Raw genomic sequence first — 12,006 nt, forward strand, 5'->3', positions numbered from 1 at the left:
TCGAAACACAGCTCTGCTGGAGCACACACAGAGCCAGAAAGGCCTATCAAGTCGAGCTGCTCTCAGAGTTCCCGCAACACAGCACTGGCCCTGCTGCGTGCAGAGCCCTAAAAAACTCCCTCTGACCAGCTCATGAAAGGCTCCTCCAGCACCCCACAGATCCGAGGAGGTGGTCTGGTACTGCTGTGCACCATGCTGCTTTCCCAGGGTAGCCTGGGAATGCCTCAGCTCAGTGCGGCCGAAGAACCAGGGAAGGGCTGAGATGTCGCTATGATACAGGTACACCAGAGCCTCACTTCTACAGAACAAGCACATCCAAGCTCGCCAGGACGTGAGCCGATGCTCCCGGAGCGAACTCGTGTCCCCTCCCCAGCAGCCCTGTACAGGAGATAACGGTGGGAATGGGTCACGCAGGGCTCCCAGCACCAAGGCACACAGCCAGCCCGCAATCCTCCCTTCGCTGCTCACAGCCCACCCCACCTCCCCGCTGGATTTAACTCCAGCAACAGGGACAAAGTCCCACACTGTCCTGCTGCAGCAGGAGCCGAGGCAGCAGACACCAGACCCCTATAAATGCTGCCCATGTAAGTGAGAAGAAGCATTTTCAGCTTCCCCAGAAATCACAGTAAGGGGGTAAGTTGTCTTAGAAGCTCAAGCAGAGAAGGGCAGAAGTTGTAGAAATTCTTGTCCCATCTCTGCATTCACCACACTAGGGGGAATCAGTACTCCACATTTCTCCCTCAAGCAGCCACCAAGCTAAGAGCTAGACCTGAGCTGGACAAAACCGCTGCTGCCCTATCTCCTTTCAGCTATAGCTGCGGGGGAATAGACAAAAAATGCTCCATTAAGGCTGCTGGACTCAGACAAGCCTCCAGCCACAACTGCATCACAGCCCCCATGGGAACCCAACCTTCCCTTGGAGAGAAGAGCAGGCACCAGGCTGCCTGGCCCCAGGACCTGCTGCTGGTCCTCACCAGAGCTCAGGCTCCAGGCTTCCACAGCTCTGAGTCAAAGCTGCCTCTGCTCTGAGGGGCTGGGTGCAGGGTATGCTTGAGATGCAGAGCCACCCTGCCATGCCCAACAGCAGGACCATCCTCCCCATCCACAGGTCTTCAATGTCCCAGGCACAGGCTTGAGACGTACCCATAAAGTAACAACTCCAAGAACGCAAATGACCGGATCACACACAGACGACAATGCACAAAGAATCTCTTAGGCCAGGGATGCTTTATAAAAATCAGTTTATTTTACCTTACAAATGATAAATAATTGGTTTTAAAAAAATCATTTCAAGTGTGTTTTACTTCATGTTGCAATATTAAAATACCTTTCCCTTCTCCCCGCTTAAGTGATCAATACAAAAATAATTGTGACCAAATATTTTTGTCAAAAATTCCAATATTTTAGGCAAAAAGGCACATTGTGAAGGCTTTTCACCAGGAGGTACAGGGATCCACAATGACCCCCAACAGCCTCTCTCCCCTCCCTCTTGTTCTGATTGAGTGGAAGAGGACACAGGGACCAGGTAACACTCCTGCAGTGCTTTTTGTCTGGTGCCCTCCAAGTACGTACCGAGGCCACGGTCAGCTTCAGTGTCATCCCTGTTTTACATATGGGGAAACCAAGGCACAGCGAGGCAGTACAATTATCTAAGAGCTTCTTGTGAATAGCTGGCAGAGTAGAACATAAAACCGGACGTAGATGTAGAATGTTGTCTTCTTCAAAACAACAGCGCAAACCCACCTGGGATCAGCCTCCCCCTTTGCAACCACAGTGTTATGATGGTAGTCACAAGTCTCTAGATGTTTCTTTCTTAGTGTGAGCGCTATAGGACCAACACAAAAAGTTGGTCCTTCACTAGTCTAAATGGGGATTAATCAGAGCCCTAATTACCAGCCTTTTAGGGGCAAAAGTAATTGCTGGGATGTATCCCCCCATTATACTTTCTAGCCACAGAGAGGATATAACACCCAGCTGGACTCTAGAAAAAGCTATAGGCAGACTCTTGCTTTGGGAAAGCTTCGTACCTTCCTTGTTCAGCGTATGTGGTCCCATAAATCAGCTGTTTCCCCATTGGGAAATGCTGTTGTGTCACCAGGAGGTCAAGTCAGTGAAAGGGCTTCCTCAGTGGCAGAGTTGACAAGCCAGGTCATCAAGACCATTTCTCTCCCTGCCTTGACCACTCATTCAGGATGCTCAAGGCTGATAAATGATCAGAGCTGCCCCCCTTCACATCTACTAACTCCAGACCAGGGCAAAACACACTTCTCACGGTGCTTCACCTCCAAAACCTGCTTCTTCCAGGAAGCCGGGTCTCCCGGCAGCTGGCAGGAGAGCATCAGCACAGCGAGCTGAGCCCGCTTGTCTCGGGATGAGGCAGCGTCAGGTGGGGAGGAGTCACAGAGGGCCAGAGGGAAGGCACACACAGAGCTCTCCTGGTACAAGGCACCGCTGTGAACTGTGTTCCTCTTTGGAGCAGCCGGCTCCAGGAGGCCCTTAGCATCGTAAATGGTGGCAAGAGGCAGATGAGCCGCCCCTTGAAAGGCCTGGCCTGGCTAAGCTAGGTCTCCTCGTCCCAGAGACATAGCTGCTTCTGTGGCACATAGTAATCAAAGGTGTAGCCCTTCTGGCAGCTGCGGATGCCACATTTGTAAGAAGAAACCTTGCCCGCAGCATCGCGGCTCTTGCAGTACTTCAGCATGCACGGGTACCACTCGATGCTCAGCGAGTAGCTGCAGATGCAGGGTTTCCAGCGGTCCGCACACAGCTTGCAGCGCTGCAGGTCGGGGAGATCAGATGTCTGCGGCAAGACCTCGAACATGGAGCCATCCACCCCTGCGGGAGAAAGCACAGACACTGCTCAGGGCACCGGCCAAAGGACAGAGTCACCATTGCTCTCCCTGCACAGTGTCCAGGACAGTCAAGGAGAACGAGGTTAAACAGAGCGCATTTCCAGGGGCTGTTTGGACACGAGTCTGAACAGAAACCACTGGAGAAGAAAGGGCCCTGGGAAAAGCAAGCTAAAAGGTACGCAAAGCATGTAAAGAACATATTTATTTAGGGTGGTGGACCAGGTGACAGGCTGCCTTGAAAATACCTGCTCGATTAGGTTGACTAGGAGAGCACCACCAAAAGAAGTCAGATATGCTAATAAATAGACTGGCGCCAAGTGCAAGCAAGCGATACACATGCCTTATCCACTGTAAACACAGGGAAGGAAAAGCCAAAATGAGCTGTGCTGATCACCAGAAACCTCGCAGGGAGATCACAGCAGAGCGCAACTTTCTGACTAAAGCAGTTCCAATGAAACCGAAGGAAACTCACCTTTTTCCAACCAAAATTTGACATCTTCTTCCCGGGTGTAAATTGCTTCTTTGGCTTCTGCACAGACGTTGTGGATGTGAGAGCTCAGCTGGGCCCCCTTGCTGAAGTTGACAGCTACGTCCATGCTGAGATGCTCCAGGCCCCGCACCTCCTCAGCCTGCCGCACCGTCCTGGGATTCTTCTGCAGAGGATGAAGTCATGAAAACCCAAATTCTAGTTGCAACAAATCATCCCTTAGTGCATGTCATGATTTCATGCCAACATAAGATGATGTACACATGGATGCTCCCCTGTAAATACACCTGCATGCTATCCGGATGGAAGGCACTTAAAAAACTTGTTGATGCCGAAAATGATGATAGTTTATCACTGCTCTCATTTGCCTCTGATCGTTTCTCAATGCTTTGTCATGATGGATGGTCCCAAATCAGTACTTAAATGGGTAATATGGGGCAGGGACTTTGATAGCGACTACTCTAGTCATCTACCTACCCTTCGATATAGATTACATTGAGCTAAATCATGCCTCCTAATATATTAGTAGACCACAATCAATATTACTGATGAACTTAGTTTAATACCAAGTCCCTCAAGCAACAGGGTGGGTCTAATCGCTGAACCATCATGCAGCTGCCTGGGAATGGTATCCAGGCAGAACAGCTCTAAAAACCCCTGCATGTACAGAGGATGGAGCTGGCGCTGAAGCCAGATGCAGGTGTCCCTTACCTGCCGCAGCTTTGCCATAGACTCGCTGGGGATGATCTCATTGCGGTGAAGCCGTGTGATGAAGCAGAGCGCTTGGAACTGGCTCTGGCCCCTCTCCAGCTCCCCTAAGATTAAGGCACGGAAGATCTTCACCTCCTGACGAAGAGATAAATAAACAGAGAGTCACAAATCTTTGCCACCGGTGGGGTGAACCAAGCACTTGGGGTCAAAGAGAAAGGCTGCAGCCAGAAGAACAAAGCCAAAGGTCTCATACTTCTGCTACCTGAGCACAGGGGTGCAGTCCCAGGTTCAATCCCACCTAAAAGCCTGCAGCATAATAACTGGTGTCTGTAAAGAAGTAAGGGGTTTTGCATTCCTACTGTGGCAAGGACAAACTCCTGCCAAGTCAGATCCCACATCTGTGGCTTCCTCAAACAACGGCCTCCGAGGAGCGACAACAATGTCACTTAGCCATCACCTCCATGCATTGCTTAGGGCACGCGGTCCCAAAGCTCCTCTGCTGCCTTTCCTCACTTGCTTCTGAGAAACGGGTATCCTGGAGAACAAATTATTCATTTCTGAACCCAACAGCACATAGAACAGAAATGAAAGTCAAATGGTTAAAGCCAGAAGGAACCCATTATGACCAGCTGCAGCTGATCTCCTTTTCTGCTTGGGTCAATAATTTTGGCATTTTAGAGCTTTAGAGCTTTGGCACATAGAAGCTTCTAACATGGATTGTGTAACAGTCCACGTCCAAAACTAGCTTGGAAACTGGTTAGTTACTTTCATGTAGACTCACAAAATACCTCGTTCAATTACAAAACCTCCCTATATCCTGTTCTGGCATAAATCAACACTGATTTCTATGCAGATAGCAATTCATCTGGCTTCAGGGGCGTTTGTATGCTCTGTGGGAGTCTGCTGTCCCCTGCCTTGGTGTCAGCCCACGCCAACAAGGGCCAAGCAGATGGATCAGAACAGCATGAAGAGCAATTACTGCCTTTTGGCACCCACACGTCGCCATCGCTCCTCCACAGAGAACCGGACAGACATTTGTGGCTAGGGACCAGCAAGCAGGAGCTATGCCGAGCTGCTAAGAGCATCTCTCTCCTCTTCAGCTATTCCTGTTGTACGGCTCATAAGTTCAGCCTCTTCCAAACCGCTTTTTGTCCCAAGGAGGGAGCCTTTCTCTTTCTGCAAACTCTAAGCAGCGTCCGCACTGAGTTTTATTTCAGACCAGCTCATCCAGCCCACTATTTATTCTCTGCCTTCTCTTCCATGTCCAGAAAAGGGTACGCAATTCAGTGTACAGCTGAAAAAACAGCTGCAATCTGTGTTTTCCTCCCCAAGCCAGGAGAAAGGATTTTGCTGGGTGCATTTGTCGACTGACAACTCACCATAACAGTAGGACATGATGGAGGTTTGGGAAGACAGAGGTACCAAAAATGCTTACAAAATTGCTATGGAATCTTCATTTTTTGACAGCTTTAATGAGGAGAATTCCCACCGAGACACTGGCACCAGTGGAACGACCCACGTTCTCATCTACATTTAGTCCAGCTGCCTTCCAGCTGTGCTGTTCCGCTGTGAGCTCCCACGCCGCGCAAGGCCCAAGGACGAGTAGGCTAAAACAAGTAGCCAACCCTCGCATATTCCTCAGCTGTGGATTTAATTTGTATTCACTGTGAACAATCAGCACTCAGTCCAACCAAAAGCAAACGGGGATAGCCATGTTTTACATTCGGGCCGAAAACCTCTCCAGGCAGGAGATTAAAACCAGTGCAGTACTTCCCAGGTTGAAGGCAATTTTTGTAAAATGAGAGCATGCTGAGCAACTGATTAATCCTTCTGATCTGCCTATTTAAGAATTAGCCTTCAGACACCTAACCCTCTTTCCTTCTCACAGCTGATACGTACAAGATTCACAGCACATTTGTTGATATCAAGAGAGGCACGCCAGGAAAGACAGGAATGGTCCAGGTTGGCCAGCACTGAAACAGCCAGCGAGCCAACAAACAGCTTTAATCAGGCTGTTTTGCCCAAGGAGCCAGCTCCTATGGCATGCGTTGTTCTGAAGGAGAAACCCCACCTCTACCTGGCTCCAAGCAAACCCAAAGCAACCCTTACTGTGCATTTGAGAGCACGGAAGGCTAAAGCCACGCTGGCCCGTTTTCTGGGAGACACGCGGCCCGCAGTGACCGTTCTCTCCTGATCAAGAACTCTGCCTCCTCTTTTTTCCAGCGCCGCTTCACTTCTCAAAGCCTCGTCTGGTTTTCCCCAGCTTCTCTGCCCTGGCTACACAACCTCAGGTGGAGCAAGAACTGAAGCTTGTCACATCAAAAATACATCATGCTTCTCGCACAGAAAAGTCACTCAAGTTTTTCCTACCCAGAGGTAGCCTTCCCCCCCCCAGCCACCTCACCTCTTTCCCACCAGCAGCAGCGGGGTGAACCAGTGCCAAGGTGGGTACCCGGCCAAGGCAACAAACGGCAGCACCTTTATTTCTGGGTTTCCACAAAATTTCCCAGCAGGGAACAAGTCCCAGCAGAACATCACCTTTGCAATGCAGGGACTCTCCGGATGAACTCATCATGGGGGCGTTGAGAATCCTTGGCCCTCACCTGCACTTGTGTGTCACGTACAGTTACTGCTATTGTTTAAATTTGGAAGACAAACCCTTGGTGCCACAGAAAACAAGCAGTTCTGCAGCCACGGCTTTCACAGCAAGGGGAGGGCAGCTCCTCTTTCCTAAAGGCAGAAAAGGTATCAGGGCACTGAGCATCCAACAGCCCAGGTTGCCTGTACCTGCCGAAGGGACCTCTAGAAAAGAAACAGCCTTGCAGGAGGAGCATGGAAAATACTGAACCTCTTCCCTCCTTGCACCATCCTCAGCGAGCTCCTCCAAGGACTGTCATCTGGGCTGCAAGAACAATTCAACCTCCTCTGCTAGGGTTTATCCAGTAGAGACTTACAAGGCTGTGTGGTCTAGATCTGAGCCCAGCATCTCGGCTTCACAGTGAGTGAAGCAAACCAGTTCCCAGGGAAATAAATTACTTCAATGCCTTCCTCCCCGCAGCCCATTCAGCTTTCCTGCCAGATTTCTCTCCCCCAAGGACATCAGTACTGCTGTGGGACCCACTTCTGTCTTTGCTGTCACATGCATGCTCAGAGTGGGGGTACATGCAAAGGGGACATTGCTGCTCGGGGCGCTGGTGACACTGGGCCCAATCCCTCACCCCGCCAGCAGCCTTTGCTGCGGTCAGAGCCGGCCCACACTGCCCCGGGGGAACAGCTACAGCTGCCCAGAAAGCCATCGTGCTTGTACAACACAGAGAACGTGTTATTACATCCACACTGGGGGTCCAGCCAGCTACGTTAGCCTGACGGGAGAAGGGTTATGTTTTTTAACCCCTCTCCTACTGGAAACGGCTAAAATGAAGACAGTTTGGTGCACCACCTCCTATACTCACGTATCTATAAAGGTGAATAGAGGATGTGCTGGGAGAGGGGGGAAAGACTCCATGTTTTTAGGAGCGATAAGGTTTGACCCTGATTCTTAGAAGCACTGAGCAGCCAGCAACCCCCGCGATGCTCTGAGATGCCTGGAAAACACCCTTTTGTTAAGCATCCTCACGTTCAGCACCCACAGCCTGAGGGATGCCTGAAAGTAACTGTCAGGAGAGGCTTTTGAAACTGGATCCTATGTAACAAGTGATTTCCCCGAAGCCACGGAGCAAGCAAAGGGCAGCTCTGGCTGCCAGGCAGACCAGCCTGCGCTCGGCCAGTGGCCACCGCGGTACAGCGGCCATCGACCGCGCTTGAGGTCAAGAAGGAGCATTTTTAGGTACCTCACTACAGCTCAGGGTAACAAACACCACTATGTATTAACAAGCCCATTTCAAGGATGCTAAATGACACTTCTTGTACATCTTTGGTATCTCTACAAAGAGACTGCTTTTAAATTACACGGAAATAAACACTGGAGAGATACTTTCCCATATCACCCGGTCATTTAGCACCTAACACAATGGACCAAATTCTCAAAACATCATCCCAGACTAAAACGTAACACCAGCTTTATTAACAAGAAAAATAAAAGGACTAGCAGCGCAAGCGTTAAAATACCATTAGTCAGGCTTTCTCTCTTGTGTTTCCAACACAACTTTTCCAGCAAAAAGAAGCTTTTCTGTATCTTTGTGCTGACCTTGGAATAAACCCACCCACATTGTTCTCAGGCCACTGTTCTAACAATTGACAAGATCATGCTATTCAAATTAGACACGACATTTAGGGTTGTTGTCCACCCTCACTCTTCTTTGCAATACATTTTGTGCCTGACAATACTGAACATGAAAAGAATAAGTGTTTTCAACACATTCTTTCAAATGACAAGAAATGGTCTTCACTACTGCCCTGCCCAGGAAACATCGAGCCCCAGTTTGGACTCCCACTGAGCGGTTTGTACGGCACTAGAGAATGAGGAAAACAGAGCTGGTGTACTCTGAGGACACGAGTCCTTCAGGTGCAGCTCTGGAGGGGACGCAGGGGCTGAAGACAAATGAAATCCCACCTCTGCAGAAGACCCAACCACTGCTCCGGTCCCACCCAGCACCCAGCAGCGGCAGAAACGAACCATGGTCTCATTACAAATCCTTTCTTCTCCAGCCCCTGGTCTAGCAGCAACTCCTCATCAGGAAAGAAAAAATCCACCTTTGGACTAACCCCCTGCAGTTTAAGCCAGAGAAGTGGAAAAATCATTTGTGCAAAACCCCAGCACTCTGGCTACGCATGAGCACACAATCTAGCTTGGGAGAGCCAGATCAACAACCCCAGCTGCTTTCAGCAAGGCTGAGAGCCTCGAGACCTCCTCTCTAGAGAGAAGTTGTGCAATGTTAGAGGGATGAGCACCAGAGCAGAACGGGGAAATGCCTGCGTGCAGCCAGAACGGGGCAGAAGGGGAAGCCTGGCCAGGCAGCTGCCTGCTCACATCATTACTTAGCGTACTGCAAATTCATCTCCTCAGCTCTCTTCAGCTATTTTCCAGCAAAGCCATAAAACAGAGAGCCAGTACCCAGCTGCTGTAAAACTGAATGTTGGGAATGGACTTCTGCAAGCCTGATGCATACAAAGCCTTCCAGGAGCAGGAGCTAAGGGGATGCACGGAGCTAAGGATTTAAAAAACTGAAGACACCTTCAAAGAACCTGCCCTCAAAAGCAGCTCAACTATCATAAGGAAGAGCGTGAGAAAAAAGCTAACATAACACTCTGTTAGGTTTGTAGATGATATTTGAGAGCAAGCTCCCCTCAGGAAGAGCTGAGAGTGAAAAATACTGGAACAGTCAACAGCTCGGGACTCTGAAGTCCCCAGGTCACATTCTAGGTTCCCAAAGGGCCTACCTACAAGTTCTGTAATGAGGTTGGATTTCCCTTGGCCAGGAAAACACTGTTGGTATGCAAGCTTGCAAACTGCAAGCTTAAGAGCCCTCCCTCAACTTCCCTGGCATGTTGTGGCTTCTTAGTTGTTGTTTTTTTGTTTTGTTTTGTTTTTTAAATGGGACTACTTCCTCGCATGTGTGCTGGAGTACACCGTGCATACCATCACATCCAAAATCACCGTGGCTTCTGCTAGCGTCTCAGAAAGAGACAGGCTTGACCCTGCATCCTCCAGATGGAAGACGACCATTTGAAAGGCTTGAAAGGACACAGGGACCAAAGAGCACAGCGAGAAGGGGAACAGGCACCAGAACAATCCCTGGCAGAAGGCTCCAAGGTTCGCAACAAGTTGGGACACAACACCTTCCTATCCCATAGTTTTGAGCTTTCTCCTGCCACAAACCAGAGTCCACCTGAGCAAACAACCTGAATGGAGCGTTGTAACAAGATAACACTGCCGTGCCACTCCGACAGCCGTGCCATCCATGCAGCAGCAAACAGCTCTTCCCCGGGCCATAGAAAGTTTGCTGCAGCCAGCCAAGCCTGGCATGCTCCAAAGAATCCCACAAAACACATACACCGGATTTCTGACCCGATCCTCTCGCTAAGCCCATCTGCCGACCCGTAAGGTGTAAAGGGCCAGAGTTCTCATGCTGCAATCTTTGATCTGCAGCTCAGGCGGGAATCACCGTGGGACACGGGACGCGCAAAACACATTGCGGGCTTTCCCACCGCTACTCTCCTCGTGGCCGAAGGACCAGGAGAGGGGCGCGGTTCCAGCGCACACGTCCTCCTCGGGGAAAGCAGAGCATCCCTGGGAACTCCCCCGGCATCCCCCCGCGCTCGCTGGGGCTGCCGCTCCCGCGGGGCGGGCGCAGGCGGCGGGAGCTGCCCGGCGCTGGGACGCGATGTCGGGCAGGAGCCCGAGCCCGAGCCCTACCTGTCTGAAGTCGGCGGTGAGGGTGACGAGGGCGCCGTCGGCCGTGCGCAGCTCCAGGCTGATGCAGTCGGAGCCGCTATCGGCCTGCAGGCTCTCCTCCGTCACCTGCCCGCCGGGCAGCCGCACCCGCACCCGCAGCTCTGCCCGCGCCGCGGGGCCGGGCGCGCCGGGCAGCGGGGCCAGCGCCAGCCAGAGCAGCGCGGGCAGCGCCGGCAGCCGGCGCCGGGGGCCGCGCATCGCCCCGCGCCCGCCCCGTCGGGGTGCGGAGCCGGGGCCGGCCGCCGCGGGTTCAGGGCAGGGCCGGCATGGGGCGGGGGGCAGGCGCGGAGCGGCAGCGAGCGGAGGCGCCCGGCCGCGCCCCCGGCCCGGCTGGGGAGGCTCGGCGCAGCGCCCGCTCCCCCTTTTCATTCAAGCCCTCGGCGGGCTCTTCCCTCGCCCCCCGCCCGTCACTTCCTTCCCCGGGCCCGGGGACCGGCCCCACGGAGGCAGCGCACCGCCCCGCCGTTAAAGGGCCAGCGCCGGGCCGCGGAATAAGGGCGGGAGCGCCCGCCGAGGGGCCGGGACGGTCAGCGCTGTCCCAAGCAGCGTCCCGCTCCCACATCCCGCTCCCTCCTGGCAGCTGGGTTCCGGGGGATGGAGAGCGACATCTTCTCCTGGCACTTTTGGGGCTCTCCTGCAATTGATTTGCCTTTCTTTTTCCCCTTGGAATGCACAACTACCTACAAACCGCAGTTGGAAAGGAGATGGGAGGGCAGCAACAAAGCCCGGCACTCCTGCCTGGACAAACGCACACAGAATCCTCCAGCCATGTGGTTGCTGTAAATCAAACGACATTTACATGATTGCTGAGGCTCTCAAAGTGCACTGTTACACGTCTGTTGTAAGGCATGCTGGATGTATTCCGGCCCCTGAGGATGTAGTGCGGGCTACTTCGGATTGTCTTTCACAGGCATGTGGACCTGGGTGACTTCAGACTCTGCCACTCCCAGTCAAAAGGCTCCCAATCTGCCCTTCACCCACCCAGTGCTGCAATCATTTCCAGATGGGCAGATGCTCATGAAGGGCCCCTTTGATTTCTAAAGGTCCCGCTGCAAACACAAAGGTCACTGTGGCAGCAGGAACAGGGCCTCAGAGAAAGAGCTTCACAAGCAGAAGCACAGAAATAAATAGAAATGACCATTTAAATCCACACTTCGAGGCAAAGAGATCGCTTTTGTCAAAGCGGTGCTTTTGTGGGACTTCACACAAGTTTTAACCCTAAATTTTCACAGCCTCGCGCAAATTGTCTCCTTGAAATACTTTTCAGGACAACAGCAGTGCTAAAAATAAGAGCCGAGAAGAAAAAGTGAAGAGGTGCAAACAGGAGAAAAGAAATGATTCAGATACAAAAAGAGAGGCACAGCCTGCAAGGTAGAAACATACAGAAGACAGCTCCTGGTGACAAAAGCTGCAAAGGAAAAGGCCCCACTCACAGTGCATTTATTCAGAGGAGATTATGCAAAGAGACAGGAGGACCCCAGCAGGGGCTGGAGGGAAAAGTGCCATGAGAACAGTGGGTACTAACAACCCTTGGAAGGCTTCCAGTCCAAAGGGCTGTACTC

General features: G+C 51.9%; 1 protein-coding gene across 1 annotated transcript; it reads right to left on the reverse strand.

Moving 5' to 3' along the window:
- Positions 1 to 1,224: 1,224 nt before the first annotated feature.
- OAF (out at first homolog) lies at positions 1,225 to 10,780 on the reverse strand. Its single transcript, XM_082070303.1, has 4 exons — positions 10,406 to 10,780; positions 4,051 to 4,185; positions 3,325 to 3,505; positions 1,225 to 2,835 (listed from the first exon to the last, which is right to left on the reverse strand). The coding sequence occupies exons 1-4, from the start codon at positions 10,640 to 10,642 to the stop codon at positions 2,561 to 2,563; spliced, it is 828 nt and encodes a 275-aa protein (XP_081926429.1). The 5' UTR covers positions 10,643 to 10,780; the 3' UTR covers positions 1,225 to 2,560.
- Between the last annotated feature and the right edge of the window lie 1,226 nt (positions 10,781 to 12,006).

Source organism: Streptopelia decaocto, assembly GCF_964273445.1.
Source record: "Streptopelia decaocto genome assembly, chromosome: 21".
NCBI lineage: Eukaryota > Metazoa > Chordata > Aves > Columbiformes > Columbidae > Streptopelia > Streptopelia decaocto.

What these genes read in the sequence shown, in the direction of transcription:
- OAF (XM_082070303.1), bottom strand. Translation starts at nt 10,642, where the DNA reads ATGCGCGGCCCCCGGCGCCGGCTGCCGGCGCTGCCCGCGCTGCTCTGG. An exon ending in CTATGGCAAAGCTGCGGCAG is followed by an intron (nt 3,506 to 4,050) that starts GTAAGGGACACC and finishes CATCCTCTGCAG; the next exon opens with AAGAATCCCAGGACGGTGCG. An exon ending in CAAATTTTGGTTGGAAAAAG is followed by an intron (nt 2,836 to 3,324) that starts GTGAGTTTCCTT and finishes TTTCTCCCGCAG; the next exon opens with GGGTGGATGGCTCCATGTTC.